This window comes from Hemiscyllium ocellatum, chromosome 30 (assembly GCF_020745735.1).
Source record: "Hemiscyllium ocellatum isolate sHemOce1 chromosome 30, sHemOce1.pat.X.cur, whole genome shotgun sequence".
NCBI classification, from domain to species: Eukaryota; Metazoa; Chordata; class Chondrichthyes; order Orectolobiformes; family Hemiscylliidae; genus Hemiscyllium; species Hemiscyllium ocellatum.
In genome coordinates, this window is record NC_083430.1 from 49,611,858 (window position 1) to 49,637,171 (window position 25,314).

At 42.0% G+C, this 25,314-nt stretch overlaps 1 protein-coding gene across 2 annotated transcripts in view; it reads left to right on the forward strand.

Annotated features, from left to right (window-relative positions):
- Window positions 1-3,302: 3,302 nt before the first annotated feature.
- ctps1b (CTP synthase 1b) overlaps window positions 3,303-25,314 on the forward strand; it is a 60,173-nt gene continuing 38,161 nt past the window's right edge. The window contains exons 1-7 of one of the 2 annotated variants that reach the window (XM_060847316.1): window positions 3,303-3,392; window positions 7,775-7,954; window positions 13,555-13,725; window positions 14,919-15,019; window positions 16,318-16,434; window positions 19,411-19,494; window positions 22,419-22,499. In XM_060847316.1, coding sequence (XP_060703299.1) covers window positions 7,789-7,954; window positions 13,555-13,725; window positions 14,919-15,019; window positions 16,318-16,434; window positions 19,411-19,494; window positions 22,419-22,499 — 720 coding nt within the window. In that variant the 5' untranslated portion in view covers window positions 3,303-3,392; window positions 7,775-7,788. The other variant, XM_060847315.1, reaches the window with a different exon arrangement.

The window sequence follows — 25,314 nt, forward strand, 5'->3', positions numbered from 1 at the left end:
AAAGGTCACTGGACTCCAGCTGTTAATTCTATTTCTCTCTCTACAGGGGCTGACAGACCTGCTGAGTTTCTCCAGCAATTTCTATTTTTGTTTTGGATTTCAAGTATCCTGCAGTTCTTTGCTTTATCTGCTTCCAGACCTGCTGAGCTTCTCCAGCAACTTGGTAAAAACCAAAAGAACTGTGGATACTGTGAATCAGAAACAAAAACAGACATTGCTGGAAAAGCTCAGCTCCCAAAAATTCAAGAGAGTGAGGGGGCAGAGCTGAGTATGGTGGCCATCACTAGGAAGAAGGTGCTAGAAAAACTGAATGGTTTAAAGGTGGATAAATCACTTGGACTACATCCTAGAGTTCTAAGGGAGATAGCTGAAGAGATAGTGGAGGCACTAGTGGTGATCTTTCAGGAATCACTAGAATTGGGGAGGGTCCCAGAGAACTGGGAAACAGCTAACGGGACACCCTTGTTTAAAAAGGGAGCAAGGTAAAAGATGTAAAATTACTGACTGATTCGCCTGATATGGCCTTGCGTAAGATTCTGGAATCTATTGTGAAGGATGAGATTTCTGAATACTTAAGTGTTTGGTAAAATAGGGCAGTATCAGCATGGTTTCATGCAGGGGAGGTCATGCCTGACAAATGTGCTATGATTCTTTGAGGAAGTAAGGAACAGATTAGGCCAAGGAGAGCCAATGGATGTTATCTACCTGGACTTCAGGAAGGCCTTTGAAAAGTTGCAGCACATGAGGCTACGGAATAAGATAAGGCCCCATGGTGTCAGAAGCAAGGTGCTAACATGGAAATTTTTTCCATTAGGCAAGGAGACCAGGACCCGTGGACACAGCCTTAAAATTAGAGGGGGTAAATTCAGAACAGAAATGCGGAGACATTTCTTCAGCCAGAGAGTGGTGGGCCTGTGGAATTCATTGCCACAGAGTGTAGTGGAGGCCGGGACGCTAAATGTCTTCAAGGCAGAGATTGATAAATTCTTGATGTCACAAGGAATTAAGGGCTACGGGGAGAATGCTGGTAAGTGGAGTTGAAATGCCCATCAGCCATGATTGAATGGCGGAGTGGGCTCGATGGGCCGAATGGCCTTACTTCCACTCCTATATCTTATGGTTTTATGGATAGATGCTTGGCTGTCTGGCAGGAAGCAGAGAGTGGGGATAAAAGGTCATTCTCTGGATGGCAGATGGTGATGAGAGGTGTTCCGCAAAAGTTAGTGTTGAGACTACAACTTTTCAGTTTTTACATTAACAATCTAGATGAAAGAACTAAAGGTATTCTGGCTAAGTTTGCAGACGATGCAAAGGTAGGTAGAGGGACAGGTAGCATTGAGGAGGTGGGGAGGCTGGAGAAGGATTTGGACAGTTTGAGAGTAGGCAAAGAAGTGGCAGGTGGATTACAACGTGGGAACGTTGAGGTCATGCACTTTGGTAAGAAGAATAGAGGCAAGGACTATTTTCTAAATGGGGAGAAAATTCAGAAAGTGAAGTTCAAAGAGAGTTCTAGTCCAGGATTCTCTCAAGGAAGGCAAATGCAATGATGGCATTTATTTTGAGAGGAGTTGAATATAAAAGCAGAGATGTACTTCTGAGCCTTTATAAGGCTATGGTGTATTGTGCGCAGTTTAGGGCCCTATACATCAGGAAGGATGTACTGGCCCTGGAGCGTGTTCAGAGGAGGTTCACGAAAATGATCCCAGCTAAACATATGAGGAACGTTTGAGGACTCTGGGTTTATTCTGGATGGAGTTTAGAATGATGAGAGGGGCTCTAATTGAAACATACAGAATAGTGAATGGCCTGGACAGAGTGGATGTTGGGAAGATGTTTCCATTGGTAGGAGAGATTGGGACCCTTCGAGTAAAGGCAAGACCTTTTAGAGCGGAGATAAAGAGAAACTTCTGCAGCCAGAGTGTGGTGAGTCAATGGAAATTATTGCCACAGAAGGCTGTAGAGGCCAGGTCATTGAGTATATTTAAGACTGAGATAGATTCTTGATTATCAAGGGGAGAAAGCAGGAGAATGGGGTTGAGAAACTTATCAGCCATGATTTAATGGTACAGCAGACTTGATGGGCTGAATGGCCTAATTTCTGCTCCAATGTCTTTTGGTCTAATGTCAAAAAGTGTGGCGCTGGAAAAGCACAGCAGGTCAGGCAGCATCCGAGGAGCAGAAGAATCAATGTTTCGGGCAAAAGGCCTTCAACAGGAATGTGGTGGGGGGGTGGGGGCTGAGAGATAAATTAGAGATGCTGGGGTTGGGGGGGAAGTTAGCTGGGAATGCAAATAGCCCACCTATCTGCTCCACCCTCCACTCTGACCTATCACCATCAGCGCCCACCTTCATCTACCCATCACTTATCCAGCTACCTTCCCACCAACCACAATCCCCCTCCTATTTATCTCTCAGCCCCCTTCCCCTGACCTTCCCCCCCATTCCTGAAGAAGGGCTTATGCCTGAAACATTGGCTCCCCTGCTCCTCGGCTGCTGCCTGACCTGCTGTGCTTTTCCACGCCGACCTTGTCGACTCTGACTCTCCGCCACCCGCAATTCTCCCTTTCTCTTTGTGGGTCTTGTGGTCTAGTGGCATCCGGGAAGAGAAAAAAATGAGGTCTGCAGATGCTGGAGATCACAGTTGAAAATGTGTTGCTGGTTAAAGCACAGCAGGTCAGGCAGCATCCAAGGAACAGGAAATTCGACGTTTCGGGCATAAGCCTGATGAAGGGCTTATGCCCGAAACGTCGAATTTCCTATTCCTTGGATGCTGCCTGACCTGCTGTGCTTTAACCAGCAACACATTTTCATCCGGGGAGAGAAGGCAGAGTGGACCTTTTGGGAGTGGACCGGAAAGAGTCGAGTGACCCTTCATCAGAGTTGTGAGGGAGGGTCACTCAACCCCTCAAAGCTACCTCTGCCCGGATGCTGCCGGATCTGCTGAATTTCTCCAGCGCTTTCTGGTTTTGTTTGGGATTTCCAGCACCCCAAGAGTTTTTTGTTTTGTTTGCTCTGTGTGTGTGTGTGTGTGTCTTTTGATCCCTCCAAAGACTGGGACAGTAACATTTTAGGAGAAAGTGAGGACTGCAGATGCTGGAAATTAGAGGCAGCAGGTCAGACAGCATCCAAGGAGCAGGAGAATCGATGTCTAGGGCATGAGCCCTTCTTCGGGAAGAAGGTGCTGCGCTTTTCCAGCAACACATTTTCAGCAGGAACATTTTAGGATGGAAAATGTTTTTGAGTTTTGCAGCTATGAGCAAATAGAGAGAAAAAAAACCCTTGAGTGTGAGAGTGGAGCAGACACCAAGGCAGCCACTAGGAGCCTCTTTGTGTCCTGTGTCTCTGGTTGTATTGAGGGCCTGTTCTGGAGCAGGCAGGGACACGTGTGCTGGGTGAGTGTTACAAACTGATGTTGCCAGTTTCAGGGAGAATTCTCCGCAATTTCCAGAGGCTGCGGCTGAGTCGCTGCAGCCGGGCTCAGGGCGGTGAGTGCCCGCGGGGCTCCGGCTGACCCTCTCTGCCCCTTCTTTTGGGGAGGAAGGGACACCTTAAACCGGTTTTATTTCTTTTGCACCAGCCAGGCCCCGCTGCAATGGAAGGAAGCCCCGCTTCCTTTTATCGGAAGGCAGCTTCTGCCGCCTGGGACCGGGGCGGGACTTTGTAGGAAAATCCCAGGCTCTAGCCCCTGGTCACTCTCCGGCTCCGGCCCCTGGTCACTCTCCAGCTCCGGCCCCTGGTCACTCTCCGGCTCCGGCCCCTGGTCACTCTGCTGGACTGGATCCGGCCGCTGATTTTTTTTTTGGGAATTGTCTTTTCGGGATTCCCCCGCTCACTCTGCGGCATGGATCCCAGGGTGATCTTATAGATCTCCCTGTGATTTTGGCGGGATCCCTGGTAATTTTGGGGGGGGGAAATACACCCAGGTTCCTTCAGGGTGATTATAGTGGATCCCAGGTGATTCCGGGTTGGTTTTAGTTGCATTTCAGGGTGTTTTTTAAAGTGGATTCCATGTGATTTCAGGGTGTATTTTAGTGGGATATCAGGATGGTTCTTGGGATTTCTGGGTGCTTTTAGTAGATTATAGATGATTTTAGGGTGGTTTCTGGTGGTTTCAGATATCTTAAGTGATTTCAGCACTGCTTTGAAGGCCTCTATCTCGTTGATTTCGGGGTACTTGGGGATATTTTCCATTCAAACATTCTAATTTGTCACTCAGACAACTGAGTCATCAACTGGGTGATGATAAAAAGGTGGATGCTGCCTGAACTGCTGTGCTCTTCCAGCACCACTGATCCAGAATCTGGGTGATGATAGTAAGCTGGTGGTTAAAGCACAGCAGGTCAGGCAGCATCCAAGGAATTCCTTGGAATTCCTTGGATGCTGCCTGACCTGCTGTGCTTTAACCAGCAACACATTTTCAACTAGCATCTGCAGACCTCATTTTTTACCCGATGATAGTAAGCTATCCGCCAGCTGAATTTTGTGAAAACAAATTAAGACCCATTTAATATTTGTTCATCCTAAATTGACTGGCCTTAATTCAGCACTCTTTCACATGTACTCTTTATTTTAGCCTCTACTTTTTACTTATTCATTCATGAGATTTGTGTATCACTGGCTAGGCCAGTGTTAGCATGTCAGTAAAGGTACTCTGGCTTGAAATAGTCCAGTGCAAAACGTGCTTTTTTCTGGAGTTGATACTGTAGTACAGCAGAGTGGAAGATTTCATAAAATCCTTAGTGTGGGAGCAGGCTATTCGGCCCATCAAGTCTACACTGATCCTCTGCAGACCATTCCACCCAGACCCAGTCCCTACCTTATCCCTGTAATCCTGCATTTCCCGTGGCTAACCCACCTAACCTGTACATCCCTGGACACTATGGGGCAATTTAGCATGGAGAAAGTGAGGACTGCAGATGCTGGAGATCAGAGTTGAGAATGTGGTGCTGGAAAAGCACAGCAGGTCAGACAGCATCAGAGGGGCAGGAGAATCGACGTTTCGGGTATAAGCTCTTCATCAGGATTTTAGCAGGCAATTTAGCATGGCTAATCCACCTAAACTGCACATCTTTGGATTGTGCGAGGGAACGGGAGCATCCGACGGAAACTCATGCAGATACTGGGAGAACATGCAAACTCGTTATCTTGCCATGGATCTGCCTCAGTAATAAACAGCAATTAGTTGGCAGATTCGGTCCCAGCTCCATATTGATATGTTTCTGGTCACAACACCCATTGATTGAAAAAAAGAAAATTGATGAATCATTGTATTCTTAAATCAGAGTCATATTGAGTGGATAGGAGTGAACATCATAGATATAAACTCCCCTCTTGTCTGTCCACCTGTTACTTCAAAATTCTGACCATTGTTTTTCAAAATTTTCCAAAGCCTTCCCCCTCCCCCACCATTATTGTACTCCCAACCTATAATCCTCCAATATCTCTGCACTCCAGTTTTAGCCTCTTCAAAATTTTCTGTTTTAATTTGGTCAGTTTGCCTTTATTGGTCAGTGCTTGAGCATAGGAGTTGAGACATCATGTTGTGGCTGTACAGGGGTGACCTTATAGAGGTTTATAAAGTCATGAGTGGCACGGATTGGGTCAATAGCCAAGAACGTTTTTTTCCCAGGGCAGGGAGTTCAGAACTAGAGGGCATAGGTTTACGATGAGAGGGATAAAGTTTTAAAAGGGGCCTGAGGGGCAACTTTTTCATGCAAACGGTGGTGTGTATATGGAATGAGCTGTTAGAGGAAGTGGTGGAGGCTAGTACAATTACAACATTTAAAAGGCATTTAGATGGGTATATAAATAGGAAGGGTTTAGAGCGATATGGGCCAAGTGCTGGCAATTGGGACTAGATTAATGGAGGATATCTGGTCGGCATGGACAAGTTGGACTGAAGGGTCAGTTTCAGTGCTGTGTTACTCTATTCTAATTGGTTAAATTGAACCATTAGTGACCAAAGCATCACATATCTGGGCCCTAAGTTCTGAAATCCTTCTCTAAGCATGTCTGGATCCCACTTTCCAAAATGTTTTTCCATAAATATACTACTTTGACCAAGCTTTTGCTCACCTGTCCTTATACCTCCTTACCTGACTTGGTTTTGTCTTTGTTTTACGATATTAAAGGTGCCAATACAGATATAAGTTGTGTTTTCAGTTTAGAGTCAATATCTTGCAGGAGGAAAGTGAGAAATTGGAAAAAAAAATTTCCACTAAATTTTCTGCACTTGAAACAATTTAGGAGTGCTGGGTGTTTGGCTTTTTTTAAAGAATCATTCTTGTTTAACACATTTCAATCACGGGGTGGCGTTCTTGAGTTGGCGCCTGGCTTTAGTGGTGTACAGGTCAGTGCACCAAACTACCACTGCACCCCCCTTGTCCACTGATTTGGTGGTGTGGTTAGGGTTGGAGTGGAGGGAGTGGAAGGCTGTGCATTGTGAGGGTGAGAGGTTGGAGTGGCTGAGAGGGATGGACAGGTTGAGGTGGTCAATATCACAGCAGTAGTTAGAGACGAAGATGAATAGTTGGTTTGTTGAGGCACTCCAAAACACGTCAGAAAAAGACTTGAGAAGCGAAGTCACTGTTGTGCTAAAAGAAAACAAGGAAGTCAGTTGTCACACAGTAAGCTTCACAAGCAGCAATGAGTGAGTAACCAGGTGTTCTGCTTTTGTGGTGTTAACTAAGAATTAACTTAGGCTAGGAGACCCTCCTTGATCTTTTCTGAAGGGTATCTTGGGATCTTGCACCTGCATCTGAGAGAGAGATCAGGGGTCTTTGTTTTAAGGTTTCATCAGCACGACCAAGAATGTACCCAGGAAAGTGGAGCTTTAGCTCTGAGCTCATCAGCTCACAATGGGTTCAGAGATCCAAATGCCCTACCTCCACTTTTGCTTCTGTAATTTACAGTCTTATCAGAAAACTGTTGTTTCTTTAGTTCAGCATTTCTTCAGTGATGCACTACCAGCTTAGATCATGTCCTGAAAATTAAAATGCTTGTAATAATGACAGACACTTAGCAGAATCAAATATTTTGCATGGTTTCCTTTTTCCTGAACACCAGAATCATCTGAGAGTTTGTGAGAAAGCTATAATTTTGAGAGTCCAGATCTGAAATGTATAGCAGAATGAAAGGAAAACGTGGATGGAAATCTATTTTAGTGCTGTAGCATTACATCAGATTTTTTTGTTCCTTCTATAAATATAAGGCGAGAATGATTCAGAAACATAGAAAATAGAAACAGCAGTCGAACCATTAGATCTATGAGCCTGGTCCACCATTCAATATAGTATCCAACCGAGTATAGTTTCCACGTTCACCTATAATCCTTCATCCCTTTAGCTTTGAGAACAATATCTTACTATTTCTTGAAAACGATCAGTGTTTTGGCGTTAGCTGATTCCTGTGACGGAGAATTCCACAAGTCTGGGTGAACAAAGTTTTCTTCATTTCTGAAATAGCCTACCCCCATATCTTTATCCCAGGTTCTAGACTCCCTGGACATCAGGACTTTCTGCCTTTACCCTGTCCAGTCCTGTTAGAATTTGTAAGAAACCACCCTGTCATTTTTCTAAACTCCAGCAAACATAGTCCTAACTGTTCCAAGTTTACATTATACATCTGCCCTGCCATCCCAGGCATCTGGATGGTAAACCTCCATTGCACATCCTCCACAGAGCTAGAATTGAATATGTTACTGATTATTGTTGTGTGTTGAATTTTGCTAAGAGCTGACGGCTCATGTTGTTCTTTGTTTTTGTGTGCTGTCTAGAGACCAAAAGACAAATGAAGTACATTTTGGTGACTGGCGGTGTGATCTCAGGGATTGGCAAAGGCATAATTGCCAGCAGCATTGGAACCATCCTGAAGTCTTGTGGGCTCCATGTCACGTCAATCAAAATCGACCCATACATTAATATTGATGCCGGAACATTCTCCCCATATGAACACGGTAAAGGATTTTGGACCCTGATTATATATCCTTCCCTAATCTGAAAGCTGAATTCTGTGCTCTATTTTTCCTGAAATAGTTAGAAGTGTTTAAGCAGTCATTTATTCTTCAAGGTGGTGATTTTTAATGGTGGTAAAATCACAATTATAGAAGTTATGCAGTCATCTAATTACAAATGCAGGTCAGATGGTGGGAATTCTGAAGTGAGTAACTCACCTCCTAACTCCCCAAAGTTTATCTGCTATCTACAAGGCTTGGGTCAAGAGTGTGATGGAATACTCCCCACTTGTCTGGATGGATGCAGCTCCAACAATACTCAAGAAGCTTGACATCATCCAGGAGAAGGCAGCCCAATTGATTGCCCCCCAAATGCATCATTTTCAACAATAATTCCTTCCATCTCTGACACGCGTTGGAAACAGTGCGTATCAGTTACAAGACATACCACACCAACCATCACCTAATCCAGGGCAGTTAGAGATGGGCAATAAATTCTTACTGAACAAGCAAAACCCACTTCCTGTGAATGTGTAAATTACAAAGTCAAAAACGGTTAACAACTAACTGCGATTATAATGCTTATGGAGTCATACGGCACGCAACAGACCCTCCACGCTAAATGGTCCACGCTGACTATGTTCCCAAAGTAAACTAATCCCACCTGTATACGTTTGGCCATATCTCTCCAAACTTTTTCTCTTCATGTACTTACCTATTATATGTTGTACATTCATCGCTCCTCTAGCAGTTCATGCCACACACGAACTCTTTCAAAAAATAAAGATTCCCCTCATGTCCTTTTTAAATCTTTCTCCTCTCACATTAAAAATAAGCCCTCTAGTTTTGTACTCCCACACCAAGGGAAATGCCCTTTGCTCTTCACCTTATCTATGCCCCTCATGATTTTATAAATCTCTATAAGGTCACCTCTTGACATACTCCTGCGGTCCAGAGAAAAAATTCCCAGCCTACTTTTATAATTCAAACCCTCCATTTCTGGCAACAGCCTCATAATCTTTCCTGAACTCTCTCCAACTTAATAACATCCTTCCTAAAACAGATAACCAGAATCTCATGTGATCTAACTGTACTAATTTTCAAAGACTTTACTAAACTCCGAGTGAATAATGTCTACCGCTTTGCCCTCATCAATCATCTTGGTTACTTCCTCAACAAACTCCAATCAAGTTTGTGTCAAATGATTTCTCTCGCACAAAACCATGCTGACTATCCCTAATCATGCCTTGCCTTTCCAAATGCATAGCAATCGTATCTTTCAGAATCACCTCCAACAACATACCCACCACCAACGAGAGACTCACAGGTCTATCATTCCCAGGCTTCTCCTTACAGCTTTTCTTAAACAAAGGCATAACATTAGACACTGTCCAGTCCTATGGCACCTCACCCGTGGTTATAGATGATATAAATATTTCTGCAAGAGACCACACGGTTTCTTCCCTATCCTCCCACAGCGTATTGGGATATACTAGATCAGGCCATGGATATTTATCCACTTTTATATTTTCTAAGACCTCCAGTACTTCCTCTTCTGTAATATGAACTTTTTTCAAATCGTCAATATTTATTTCTTTGAGTTCTCTATCCTCCATTTCTTTCTCCACAATAAAAAATGATGCAAAATATCCATTTAATATCTCTCCCATCTCCTGAGGTTCAACGTAAAGATGACTCTTTGATCTTTACCCCCTCTCTCGTTGCTCTCTTGCTCTTAATGTATTTATAGAATCTCTTTGGATTATGTTTAACCTTATCTGCCAAGGCTATTTCATATCCATTCTTTGCCTTCCTGATCTCCCTCTTAAGAATGAGCCTACACGCTTTATACTGTCCAAGAGATTCATTTGAACCCAGTTATCTATATCTAGTACATGATCCTTTTTTATACTTGTCTAGAATCTCAATATCTTTATTCATTCATTGTTCTCTAATCCAACCAGCCTGACCTTTCACTCAAACAGGAACATAATGACTTTGAACTCTCATTATCACACTTTTAAAAGCCTCCCACTTATCAAACGTCCCTTCACCTGTGAACAGTCTACTGCAACCAACTTCTGAAAGTTCTTGTCCCGAGCATTAAAATTCGCTTTACTCCAATTAAGAGCTTTTAATTTTATGGAAAACTTATCATTTTCCATAATTACTTAAAAACAAATAGAGTTATGATCACTGGACCTAAAATGTTCTCCTCCTATCACTTCAGTCATTGCCCTGTCTTATTATCCAAGCGAAGGTCAACCTTTTCTCCTTCTCTTATAGGAACGTTTACATATTGATAAAGAAAATTTTCTGGAACACTTTTAACAAATTCTTCACCATCCACACACTTAACACTAATTCTAGCCAATGTTTGGAAAATTAAAATCACCTAATATTATAACCTTATTATTACATACATCTGAGATCTCTCTACATATTTGTTCCTCAATTTCCCTCTGACTATTGTGGGGCTTATAGTACAATCTCATCAACGTGATCATTCCTTTCTTATTTCTGAGTTCAAATTATATATTTTCACTGGATGATTTTTCAGAAATATCTTCTGTAGTTAGAGCAATAATGTTTTCCTTAATAAAAATCACTCTTCCCCCTACTTTTGCCTCTCTTTCTATCATACCTATAGCATCTGAAACCCTGGGACATTGAGCTGCCAGTCCTATGCATCTCTCAGCCAGGTTTCAGTAACAGCTATGGCGTCCCAGTCCCATGTATAGCATAATGTTGCACCTATCATTCAGGGGAATGCTATGCTACATAGCATTGCAGGATTAAGGCAATTTGTAGAGTACCTCACAAGATGCAGTCTTGTTAGACTAATAAATACAAGGTTAATTAATGATATATTATATAGGGTGGGTCCCAGTTAGCTCAGTTTGCTGAATGGCAGGTTTACAATATAGGGTAATGCTAACAGTGCAGGTTCAGTTCTTGTATCAGCTAAGGTTACCATGAAGATATTGACTTTGCCCCTCATCTGAGGTGTGATGATCCTTGGGTTAAACTATCACCAGTTGGCTCTCTCTCCAGTGAGAAGGCAATCCAATAGTCCTCTAGCAGAATGGCAACTTTCCTTTTAATATACTGGTGGGCTGATAATTGTGATGATCTAGCTTTTTGGAAAATGACATGAGAAGGATAGTTTCAAGTGATAGTGATATAGGGAACTGGGACAGTCCATTCTCATACAGCAAGCCCCCACGAACTTCTTGGAGTTCATGACCTAATGATCTGCTGATAATGTTGTTTGAAGTGTTAATATTGGTTGAGAGACCTTAACTGATCTGGATGACAGTAATGACTGAAGCTAATCCAGTATCATGTGATATGATTTAAGTTGCAGTATAATTCAAAGAGCATCTCACTGCCCATGAATGTAAGTGCATGTGCTGGCAGGTATTATTTAGCCTGTCTGACAAGTCACACACACACAGGTGTAAGAGACAAAGTCAAAACTTGTTTTGCAACTTTCCAAAAGACATGCAATTTTTTTTCTCCCGCTTTCCCATCCAATGCCACAACTCTATTTTATCAGAACAATATATAATTCCTGAAAGTAGTGTTCTCACAGAATGGACGAAATTTCATATATACAAGGAGCAGGATTAGCTTATTCAGCCTCTCCAGCCTGCTTTGCCGTTTCATAAGATCCTGGCTGACCTGAATGTAATTTCAAATCCACGTTCCTGCCTACCTTGATAAACTTTCACTGCCTTGTTTTAACAAGGATCTCCACCTCTAATTATAAATATTCAAAGACTCAGCGTCCACTATTTTTGAGGAAGAGAGATTAAAAGACTCATCATCCTTTGTGAGAAAAATATTTACCTCATCTCCGTTTTAAATGGATTTATTTATTTTTAAGCAGTGATCCCTAGTTTGTGGATTCACCTGTAGGAGGAAACATTCTCTCCATATCGATGTTCTCAAAACCTCTTCGATTTTATGTTTCAATCAATTTGCCTCTTACTTCTTTGAACTCGGTGGATACAAGCCGAGACTATCCAACCTTTCCTCATAAAACAATCTGCCCATTCCAGGTATTATTCCAGTAAACCTTTTCCAAACTGATTCCAGCACTTTCATCCTGTCTTAAATAAGATATCTGAGACTGTACACCCTACTGCAGATATGGCCTCACCAGCGTCCTGTATAACGGACGCATTACCTTTTGTACTAAATTCCCTTTGGGATAAGTAATGACATTTTATTAACTTTCTTAGTTATTTGTTGTACATACACATTGACCTTTTGTGATTCATGAACCAGGACACCCAGATCCCTCTACTTCTTAGATTTATGCAAATCCTTGCTATTCAGATAATACGCGTTTTTATATTCTTCCTGCCAAATTGCACACTTTTCCACATTATACTGTATTTGCCACATCTTTGCCCACTTGCTTAACATCTGTGCATCTATTTGTAGCTTCCTTATGTCTTCTTTGTAACCTATTTTCTGACCTTGTTTGTGTTTCTTCGACAAATTTGGTAAGGATGTGTTCGGTATCTTCATCAAGTGTTTTATATACATTGTAAACATTTGAGCTCTTAGCTCCGATTCCCTACTGCACACCATTTGTTATACCTTGTCAACCAGAAAAATTCGCACTTGCAGTTACTGCCTCCTAGTTAGTATTCTCTCTCTGCAATGTGCTACCCCCGACATCATGAGCTTTAATTTTCAATTATAACCTTTGACATGGCACCTTATCAAATGTCTTCTCGAAATCTAGGTCCTGGAAATCCAATGGTTCCCTTTTATTTATAGCACACATGACATTCTCCGAAGAACTCTCAAATAGATTGGTCAACATCATTTCCCTTTCACAAAACCATGCCCCGATTACCTTGAACCTATCTAAAAGCTCTCCTGCACCTTCTTTTATAATAGTGTCTAACATTTTCCCTAGATATTAAGCTAAGTGGCTTGTAGTTACCTGTTTTCTGACTATGTTGCTTTTTGAGTAAATATGTTACCTACTATCTTCCAGTTTAATGGAACCTTTCCCGAATCAAAGGAAATTTTAATTTGGAAAATTAAAGCCAATGCATTAACTATCTCATTTGCCTCTTTTCAGTTACAAGGATAAAGTCCATCAGGGTCTGGGGACTTGGAGATGACTGGGTTGCTCTTCGGAGGGTCGGTGTGGACTTGTTGGGCAGAAGGGCCTGTTTCCACGCTTTAGGGAATCTAATCTTTAAAAAAAACTTACAAACTAGGTATCACTACTTAAAAATAAATAACACTTATTTTTAAACTCATTTGAAACAGAGAAGAGGCAAATATTTTTCTTACAAATGGTCATGAATCTTTTGATCTCTCTTCCTCAAAATGCAGTAGATGCAGAGCCTTTGAACATTTTTAAGACAGAGGTGGAAAGCCTTGTTAAATCCTTGTTAAACCAAGGCAGTGAAAGGTTATCAAACTCTCACTTCCAACTATTTACTCATTACTCCTTCTCTCGTGATTTTTACCTGATTTGGTCCTCCTTTTCCATTTGCTGATTTATCACTGTTGCTGATGAATTGAAAACTCCTGAGTGAACAGTTTGAAAGGATGCTCCTTTTGTTGTGCAGGTGAGGTGTTCGTGTTGGATGATGGTGGAGAGGTAGACTTGGATCTGGGAAACTACGAGCGGTTTCTGGATATCCGTTTAACGCGAGACAACAACATTACGACAGGGAAGATCTACCAATCAGTGATTAATAAAGAACGAAAAGGAGATTATCTGGGCAAAACTGTGCAAGGTGAGTAACTTTCAAATATTGTCAAAGGTACAAAGTGGTTTTTCCTTATGATTGTTTTATCCATTTCATTCATTTCTGCTCACTTTCTCCCCGCCCCCTTTTTTAAACAATGACCCCTAATTCTAGATTCTTTCACAAATGGAAGCACCCTTACAACATGCCTGTAAACAATTCTCTTCCTAAACCATGCAGCTGATCAGAAGTCCCATATCCTTCAGTCAGTGTTCTGATGCTTTTGCTTCCAATTCTGGAAGTCAGTGCTGCACCCAGACAATGACAAAAAATTGCATTTATATAGCACCTTGATTGTAGATAGATCATTTTTTATTAAACAGAGGTATTAAGGGATATGGGCCAAAGGCAGATGTATAGAGTTAGGCCATAGATCAGTCATGATTTTGTTGAATACTGGAACAGGCTTGAGTGGCTGAATGGCCTACTCAGGTACATTGGAACACCACCATCTACAAGTTCTCCTCCAAATTACACACCATCCAGACTTGGAAATACTTGGAAACAATTTTTTCATTATTGTTTGGTCAAATCCTGGAAATTCCTCCATAACAGCACATAGATGTCTCTACACCTCAAGGACTGCTGTTCAAGAAGGCAGCTCACCACCTCCTCAAGGGTATTTATGGATAGGCAATAAATGCTGTTATAGCTGGTGACACCCACATCTCATGAACAAATATTAAAAGTAAACTTGCCATTTCTTTTCCTTTACGTGTTTATTCAGTTTCCTTTCAAAAGCTACTCCTACGCCTGTGTATTCCCCTAACCTGCAGGAATAAACCCTCTGAGTTTAAAACAATAGATTCTTCCCCATTTTGCTTGCTTTTCTTTCCCCATTCACCTTAATGTACTGGTTCAGAACCTGCAATGCTCATCTGAGACCTTCAGGGGTTCCCAGAGTCAATAACAATACAGCTGCTAGGGCATTTTTATGATAGAGCAATTTCAAGTAGCTGTGACCTTGGGGAGACCTTTTTGTGTGGAATCAGTGTACCAGCATTCAGAGTGTTGCTGGCTGCAGTTTTCCGGATGCATACATTTTTGCTTTTTCAAGTTTTATCCTGCTGCTGGCTACATTAGATTTTTGCTTGCAGCATTCAGCAAGGGAAGGAGAAACTAATTAGGTGCATTGAGAATAAATTATGTCACTAATGTTGATGTTTTTTGTTTTCTTGCAGTTGTCCCACACATCACGGACGCCATTCAGGAGTGGGTGGTCCGGCAAGCACTCATTCCAGTCGATAGTGATGGCGTCGAGCCTGAAGTGTGTGTTATTGAGGTAATTAAAAAGTGCCATGTTTGCATTCTGTTGCATTCCGTGTGCTGTTGCGAAGTGTTTCATGATTGGTCAGCTGCTTCTTTGCAAGTATTCTGCAAGCAGTTAGCATCCAGAAGGCCCCACAAACAAGGAATGACTGACCTGTTATATTTCTGGGGCTGATGGTCGTGAGGAGAATGCAGGCCAAAGACTCCGGGAAAATCATCTGGAGCTTGAATTCCTGAAAAGGGATATGTGGCTCCTCTGAAAGAGAAAGTGAGGACGGCAGATGCTGGAGCTTAGAGTCAAGAGTGTGGTGCTGGAAAAGCACAGCAGCTTGGGCAGCATCCAAGGAGCAGGAGAATCGATGTTTCGGGCATAAGACCTTCATCCGGAAGAGCAACATTCCTGAAGAAGGGCTTATGCCCAAAACGTCGATTCTCCTGCTCCTTGGATGCTGCCTGACCTGCTGTGCTTTTCCAGCACCCCACTGTCCTCTGAAAGACAGCACCTCAGGCAATGCAGCAGCCCCTCTGTATTGCTCTAAGGTCTCAGGTTAAATTTTACCCTGGGTAGAAGTTGATTTGGCTGCCTTATAACTTCACCTGAAGCATGGATAATTGTGATCAGGCTTTGAACATCAGAATAAAAAACATTAAAATAATACCAGACCACAGAGCTGCCCTCTCATTAGAGAGGATTGGTGATGGTTAAGCCTGAGAGTTTATTTGTAACTTCAGCGAATGAATTATAATTTACCTTTTGGCCACCACATACCACCCCCTGGTGTATGCCTGCAGTTAGTCAGTCAGTGTAATTGTAATGAGAGCAGCAGCCTTGAGGTGCCTTCTCCAAATAGCAATCCTTTGCAATCCAGACGAAGCTATGCACTGGTGCCTTCCAGGTTTTGCCTACAGTGGCCCCCCCCCGAAACCCATAAATGTTTGGTTTTCAAAAGCAGTGGAAGGGATAATACCAAGAACCAGTGGTCCCCTTTCTGAGGATATGTGTGATTGGGGGTGTGTGCTAGTGTTGTGTTTGCACTCACTGTAGATTGACTGGTGCCAAGGATTGCTCTGAGAGGAAAGTACATCTGAGTTGTTTTCCAATCCCTCTGTCTTTCTTACCTGCTCTTCACAGGGTAGGAATGGGAGACACCTGAGAATAGGGCATCAGAGAAACAAAGGGAGGCCCTACTGATGGAATGGTTCCAAAACAGAAGAGATAACTGCAATAGTGGGTCTGCCTTATCAATGCAAGTTATTTTAAGTGTGTGTTCCTTAATGTGACTCTGCTAACAATCTCCTCTCTGTGTTTAGCTGGGTGGTACAGTGGGAGATATTGAGAGCATGCCTTTCATTGAAGCATTCCGTCAGTTCCAGTTCAAAGCCAAAAGAGAGAACTTCTGCAACATTCATGTCAGTTTAGTTCCTCAGGTGAGTCCTCTGCTTTAACATTGACACTGCATCAAACACATTCTCAAAGTACAGCACAGTGTTTCTGAACGTCTCTTTATTCATTCATGGGATGTGGGGTCAGTTGCCCATCTCTAGTTGCCCTGAGGGTGGTCATGAGTCAGCCACTTCGCTGTGGGTCTGGAGTCACATGTAGACAGACTAGGTAAGAATGATAGTTCCCTTCCTGAAGGACGTTAATGAGCCAGATGGGTTTTACCATATTCAAAAGTTGTTTATCATTAAGCAAACTTTCATTTATTTCAGATTAAATCAAATTTCACTGACCCCAGAACTGTTCTGGATTATTAGCCTAGTAGCATAACCACTATGTGACTACCTCCCTGCTTACATTTGAGTCTTGGGAGAATCTAGATGTTGTTACTGGACTGCGTTTTCCTCTGAATAGCTTTAGATTTGCTGTTACCCAGAGACAGCCAATGAGCTTTACCATGACAGGTTAATGTCTCAAGCCAGCCAATCACCGCAGTGTCCTCTACAAGCCACACAGGAACTGCACGAAAGGGGAAAGCAACTGGATCTCCTTAATGAAACAGTTTGAAGAGTTATTAATGGGCAGCACATTGTCAGGAAGTGTTTGTTAGAATCGTGACAGCAACGTTAAAGCTGGTACAAAGATAGGCTAAGAAATATTGTGATTTAAGAAGAAAAATAATATAAATTGTTATTTTTTAAACTTATTAATCAGCATGAGAGTATTTTGCAGTAATTAATGAGCTTAGGAAGGTGCTTGGGCTGGAATAGACAAACTTTTAAGGTTTTACTGAATTTAGTTCATACTCATGATGTCGATAAGACCATAAGACAGAGGAACAGAAATTAGGCCCTTCAGCCCATTGAGTTTGCTTAGCCATTTAATCATGGCTGATAAGTTTCTCAGCCCTGTTCTCCCACTTTCTCCCTGTAACCCGAGATCCTCTTGATACTCAAAGACCTATCTATCTCTGTCTTAAATATACTCAATGACCTGGTCTCCACAGGCTTCTGTAGCAATGAATTCCATAGATGCACCACTCTCTGGCTGAAGAAGTTTCTCCTTATCTCCATTCTAAAGGGTTTTCCCTTTACTCTAAGGATGTACCCTCGGGTCCTAGTTGCTCCTACCAATGGAAACATCTTCCCAACATCCGGTCTATCCAGGCCTTCCCCACAGTTGCCTTCCCTTTTTGTACAGCTCCCATGTGGCTTGTAGAGGACACTGTGGCATTTAGCTGATTCAAGGCACTAACTTGTCATGGTAGAGCTCATTGGAAGTCTCTGGGTAAGAGCAAATCTAAAACTATTCAGTTCAAGAAATACACTCTGTTACACTTGACAGAGGAAACAGATAGTGCATTGCTTCTTTTGCACAACCTTTGGGGGAGAGTGAGTCTTAGGCTGAAGTTCTGGATTTTGGATTTAACTGTGCTTTTGTGGGTTCTCAAAGTTCCTGTGTCACTTGTTAATAATGACCAGTAAATACTGAACCTTACCATTATTTCTGAAGCAAATTCACCTCCTGAGCTGTTTCCCTTAATAGAAACATCTGATATGCTGGGAAAAAGAGTTGGTTTTTCCAGTGTAATTATAATTGTTCTTTTCCTTCCTGCACACTGCCCCTGACTGGCTGAGACTGGGCCATCTCCTTCCAGGTTCCTGGCAATGCCTCTCTGATACAGGTATGGCCATTAGGTACATGCACCAGGGGTGTTACAGAGCCTGCCTTGTTCCTCAGCTTCCCCAGTAAGAACAAACGGTGAAACTGACTTGAAACACTGCCTGAGAGTATGGTGGAGGCAGGGGTTAGATTGTCATCTGTAAAGGAAATTATTGACAGTACAATAGGGAGGAGATGGGAATAACACAAGTTGAATTGCTCCTTTGTAAATCAGCGTGGAAAGCTGGCTGATTGGCCTCCTGCTATAAACTTGCTATGATTCTATGATAATACAAACTGTACTTTTATTCATTTAACTTTCCCCTTGCATTTGTTCCTGAATTGTTACCTTTAGTGCCCCTCCTTAACCTTCTGGTAGAAGCCACATATTTTTTATGTGACTGCAAACTGTCTCATTGTGATACTCCAGCTGTAGGTGACTGGAACACTCAGTCCAGGAATGTGACATACTCCTAAAGATGGCAGATCAGACCAGGCTGAAATTCCACATCTAGCAATGGGGTATCAGACCCAATCTGAAGTAGCCATCTATCGTATACAGCAGTGAATTGGGAAAGTCACAGTTCAACTGTTTCTCTCCACAAGCTTTTCTAGAGGGGGTTGGTTTTGATTTTTGGAATTGCATACCCAGGAGGATTATGGAATATTTTTAAGATTGGGATAGTCAGATTTTTGGTCTTGGAGAAGTTAGGGATGCTGGGAGCAGCTGGGTACGTGGAGCCCAAGATCATCCATGATTGTACTAAATGTAATCTTCTTCCTTAAATTATTAAGAAAGAGTTAGAGGCCAGGCTGATATATTGGCATTCCATAAACAAACAAGCACCTGAGGGAGGTAAATCTGTAAAACTGTAGGATTAGAATGAGGGAATGGGACTGACTGGATTGTTTTGCAGAGCGGTGTCACATAACAGCAATGATTCTGAAATCCATCAGTATATCTTGTTTGATCTAATCCAGCAGACTCTCGCAATTTGAGTCCGAGATGGGTTTGTTCTAATGTGCTGTGTGTATTATGAAGTGATGTGGCTCTTTTCTGTGTTTCGAAGCACAAAGGGCAGTATTATCCATAGTTATCTGATTGGGATGACGTGTCAAAGCAGTTTCAGAGTTTGCTGAGTCCACTTTGGTTATTTTCAGCAATTAATGTGAAAATGAACCCGTTCTGTGTTACAACACCCAGTATGTTTGTATCCTTACTCAGTTAACATGCATGTTGTTGACTTTACTCTGGGTGACAAACTGCACACGCACAAACCAGTTGACCTTTTCTTTTGTAGCCAAGTACAACAGGGGAGCAAAAAACAAAACCAACCCAAAACAGCGTTCGGGAGCTTCGTGGTCTCGGACTGTCGCCAGATTTGGTAAGTGGAAAATAATGGCCTGCTTTAAGGAGTGTACCGAATGGAAATGAAAAGTAGGATCAAGGGTTATGGAGAGAAAGTGGGCAGACAGGGTTGAGAAACTTATCAGGTGTGATTGAATGGTGGAGAGGACTCGATGGGCTGAATGGCCTAATTTCTGTTCCTGTGGCTTATGGTCTTATAGTCATTGCAAATAGTTAAGTGCAAAGTTTTGATTAGATTAGACTTACAGTGTGGAAACAGGCCCTTCGGCCCAACAAGTCCACACCGACCCGCCGAAGCGCAACCCACCCATACCCCTACATTACCCCTTACCTAACACTATGGGCAATTTATCATGGCCAATTCACCTGACCCGCACATCTTTGGACTGTGGGAGGAAACCGGAGCACCCGGAGGAAACCCACGCAGACACGGGGAGAACGTGCAAACTCCACACAGTCAGTCGCCTGAGTCGGCTTTAGTTTTGGAAACATCAGTTCAATTGTCAGCAAATTACCTCAACTCATCGCTTTCATGACCTTTACTAATCAGAAGTAAGATATCCATTTTCAAAGGTTTGGAAGTTCAGAATTATCTTTAACCCTGTTGTTTCAGAGAGAGATGAGCTGTTAGTTAGTGGACAATAAAGATTAGACCTTTGTCCTAGGTGTGGCTGTTTGAAGTAGAGGAAAAGAGCAGTAAAGACAGGCAACTCACTATTGGCTGGAGTTTGAATTGAAATAATTGGTAAGGCAAAATTTAAACATTGCCGCAAGGAAACAAGCAGTTGAAGCTTTTTGTCTAAGTACAAAACTTAAAGAAGCACTTAAAGAAAGGGACACCATTTGTACAGCGTGAGACGAGGGTCTTGATTGATTGGACCTTTGCTGGCATGGTGATACAGCATGAATCTCCATCCTCCTAACTGGAGGCAAATTCTGATTGGTCAGAGAGTTGCCATGGGATGCAGCAGAGACTGGCTGTGACCATGGCCCGATTTAAAGAAACAGCATAATGTATTTACAAATATTTTTTACCCCCCATAAAACAGGGTCCAATGCTTTAATACATGTAGTTTTTAGCAAAAACATCACACTGTGAACCTGACTGATCTTAAATTGCTTTTTGGTGTCGGTGTCAGCACAGTCTGAATTATTTGATAAATTATTTCCAATAACAGAATCCCCTCTAATATGGGATAGACTGTTCTGAGCTCTGCAAGTAGGGATTAGTTGAGTGTGACTAGTATGGTACCCATTTCAAATGTTTGACAGGACAGCTTGTTTTCTATAGCCTGCCAGTCAATGGAATGTAAGGCCGACAGTCCTGGCATCACTCCAGTACTCAAACTCGTATATCACATTATTCATTTGTACGATAATCAAGACGTCATTTTGGCAGTACAATAGCATCTAGTTAGTGGAGAAAACCACTCGAGGGTTTTCTGCACAGGTTTAAAAAAAACTGGAGTGTGAGGAAAACTAAAATAAAAAGCATGGGAAAGTCAAAAAAAAGAAGAGGGCGATAACAAGGCAAAAGTGGAAAGAACTGAGAGAGCAAACTGAAGAGAGGCATACAACATTAACAGAGTGGAACACAGGAGAGAGCACACAGAAGGAGGAAGTTTGCCTGAGAGTGCAGATGTGAAAGGAAGAATACAAAAACGGAAGGATTCCTGATGAAGGGCTTATGCCTGAAACGTCGACTCTCCTCCTCGGATGCTGCCTGACCGGCCGTGCTTTTCCAGAACCACACTCTTCCACTCGGAAGAGTACAAGCCACTAATAAATGAAGGAGTCTAATCAAAGAGGGAAATATGCGCAGAAGTGAAGAAATGAAGGTAGTTCCACACAAAATTTGACTTATCAATATTCATAACTCAATTTCTTTGGTCTTTGGTGTTTTAATTGTTACCTTTTTTAAACATTACCTTTTTTTTAAAAAAAGCTGCAACTTTAGTGTTTATTTTGTAACAATGGGGTTCAGTCAGGGGGTGGTGAGTGTTTAGATCTTGCTGTTGATGAGATGCATTGAGAAATGATTTCTAAAACGCAATTATTTAGGTGATGTTAGTGTGAAAGTAACATTTATGTACGAAGTTAGGTTGTTATTTCTTCCAACGTACAGCAGTATCCTGTGTCTAATCTGTTCCTTTTTACTGCTTTTATATGTTTGTTTTCTTTTGTACATTAAAGGAGAAGCATGTCTTTGCTGCAAGATATCGAACATCGAACAGTACAGCACAGGAACAGGCCCTTTGGCCCATCATGTCTGTGCTAACCATGATGCAATTCTAAACTATTCCCATGGTCCACATTTTTAATTGAGTTGTATTAATTAATACAAGTAGGAGGGTTTGAGCTATAGAGACAGGCTGAACAGGCTGGGGCAGTATTCCCTGGAATGTTGGAGACAGGGATGACCTTACAGAGGTTTATAAAATCATGAGGGGCAGATGATTTATATTTATAGGATAAATAGACAAGGTATTTTCCCTGGGGTAGGGGAATCCAGAACTAGAGGGCATAGGTTTAGGGTGAGAGGGGAAAGATTTGAAAAGGACCTAAAGGGGCAACTTTTACATGCAGATGGTAGTGCGTGTATGGAAATGAGCTGCCAGAGGAAGTGGTGGAGGTTGTTACAATTACAACATTTAAAAGGCACCTGGATGTGTATATGAATAGGAAGGGTTGAGAGGGATATGGGTTAAATGCTGGCAAATGCGACTAAATCAATGTAGAATGTCTGGTCAGTATGGACGATTTTCATGCTATATGTCTCTATGACTGTAAGTGTATAAAACATCTTCTGTTGATTTGCCATCCATCTACACATATGCTGCAATGGAAGCAGCAATATTTACCTTTTGTAAAGTACATTTATCAAGCTGTATACATCTGACCTTGTAATAAACTCTTTCTAAAGTTGCTCTCTCTTTGTAGATTGTCTGCCGCTGTACAACGCCCATGGAGAAATCTGTCAAAGAAAAGATCTCTATGTTCTGCCATGTAGAACCCGAACAGGTAAAATATAAAAGCAGGCATTATTTAAGGAGTAAAAATATTAAAGCAAAAAGCTGTGGGTTTTGTAAAGCTGTAACTAGGTCAAAAAATGTTGGGAATCCTCTGACGATGTCTGGGGAGAGGGAATCAGAGTTAAAGTTTCATTCTGATCAGTGACATTTTTTCTACAGCTCAATTCATTGCTCTAATTTTTTTTTTGCTTTTCTGTTTATAGTGATATTTCCTAACCCGCTGAGGGTTTTAAGGTTTTGGTCAGACTACAGTTGTGGTATTGTGTTTGGTTCTGGGCACTTTACTTAAGGACGGGTATTAAAACCCTGAAGAAATTTCAAAAGTGTTTTATTGGAATTTTGGAAACAAGAAAGCTGTAGAGAAATTGGCTACATTCTCCTTGGAGCAGAGAAGGTTTAAAGTTGATCTGATTGAGGTGTTCAAAATTATGAACAGTTTGACAGGATAAAGAGGATGCTGAAAAATGTGTTGCTGGAAAAGCGCAGCAGGTCAAGCAGCATCCAAGGAGCAAGAGAATCGACGTTTCAGGCATAAGCCCTTTTCCAGGAATCCTGAAGCCATTCCTGAAGAAGGGCTTATGCCCGAAACGTCGATTCTCCTGCTCCTTGGATGCTGCCTGACCTGCTGCGCTTTTCCAGCAACACATTTTTCAGCTCTGATTTCCAGCATCTGCAGTCCTCATTTTCTCCTAGGATAAAGAGGATGTTGTGTTTTCATTAGTTTGTATGGAAGTAACTAGGGCTCACAAGATTATCAGCTAGAGAGTGAGAAATGTGATAAGGAAAGACGAAAGAGAGTTGGGTTTTTTCCTATTTGTTTATTGGATGTGGGCATTGCTGCTAGACCAGCTTTTATTACTCATCTCTAATTGCCAATGAGGGGAGATAAGAGTTGTTATGGATCTGGAGTCACATGTAGGCCTGACCAGGTACGAATGGCAGTTTCCTTCCCTGAAGGACATTAATGAACCCGTTGGGTTTTTCTGAGAGTTACCAGTGGATTCATGGTCATCATTAGACTCTTAATTCTGGATATTTATTGAATTCAAAACTTAACCATCTGCCATGCTGGGATTCAAGGTTGGATCCCCAGAGCATTGGTCTCTGGATTAATAGTCTAGTGCTTCCCCTTTGAGTTTGGAATGAGCTTTGTGCTGTGGTAATGTCCCAACCTTGGGCTAGAACATCTGGGTTCAAATCCCACCTGTACTGAAGGGTTGTTGTAACTCATCTGAACAGGTTAGTTAAAAATATTTCTAAAAAGCAAAGAACTACAGAAGCTAAAAATCTGCAACAAAAATAAATTGCTGGAGAGGTTCAGCAGGTCAGGGAGCATCTTTGGAGGGAAAGCAGGGGTAATGTTTCAAGTCACCCTTCTTCAGAACCTTTGCTTTCTCTCTCCACACGCTGCCAGCCCGGCAAAAATTTTCTGAAGAGAAATTTGCGTATGGAAACCAGAAATCAATGAGGTTGGAGTGTTGTAGCGTCTAAGTTGAAATAAACTTTGACTAGGAAAGTATGGTCTAGACTTTGTCTAACAAAACTCAGTGTTTAAAAGTTCTGGCAGCCTTCAGAATTAATATAATGTTTACTCTGAGTGAATTTGGATAATTTACTATTGGACAGATAAACATCATGAAGTCATTCTTTGATATCACAAACTTAAATAGAAACAAGGGGCAGTTTGGTTTGAGTTTCCTGAAAGTCCGAGACGTTAACAGCACTGTGTTTATATTTGCCTTGGAAGTATTTTGGGAGGTTTTGTTACATTAAAGATGATTAGACAGTAAATCCTCTATATCAGTGAATTCCCCACATGTGAATTTGCCTATCCATATCAATAAAATTCAGCATCTGTGGGCAAACTTGCAAATCCATGATTTTTACTCTATTTTTTACCTGCATTTTTATCACGCTCTGCACTTACCAATTTCATTGTTTGTGGCAGTTCTCAGAAACGGAACCCTCACACAAACACAGGAATAACTAGATTCAGCATCTTTACTGTCAGATGATTTTCTAGAAAGCTTTGCACAGGGAGAATGGATGTTGTCAGGATGCCTGAATATTTAAGAATTTTATTTTGGTTTCGTTTATTTTTAAAGCTTGATTCCGAGTTGTTTGTGAAGAAATAGAAAGAGTGACTTTCCCACTGTAGGGATGCTGTGAGAGGTGATCTCGATCAGTGAGCTCTCCCTGATGTGTGGTATGATTGTGCATCGGGTTACTTCGACTTTGGTTGGAAGAGGTGCAAAGTGAGCACCCACCAGTAAAGTGATGCCCCAAGCTGCCTTTACATAGCACAAAAACAGGCCATTCAGCCCAAGCAGTTGCTGCATTCAACCCTCCTCTGTCTCCTGTCTAGTAAATCCACCCTCCGTTTGCTTGCCCTCAGATGCTTGCGTAGCGCACTCTTGAACGCATCCCAACTATTTTCTTCACCCACCCCCTGAGTTAACAAGTTTCACGTTCTCAACACTCTTTGGTAACATGATTTCTTCTGATTTTCCTGCTTGGTTTCCTGATGATTTTTATATTGCTGATCTCTGGTTCAGCTCTTCCCTGCTACTGAAATCATTCTCTCTCAGCCCTCTCTATCGAAACTTTTTACAGTTTTGATAACTATTGGTCATTCCTCAAGCATTTTCCATAGGGAAGGAGACCCAGCCTGTATTTCTGTTCTGATATGTGCACCCACCCATTTCTGATATTGACCTTTGAATATTATCCCTCCTGGTTGGCTGTGTCCAGGGAGGAGTTGAAAGGAAGAGGAATCTAGTGTAAGACAGAACAACTTGTAGAAA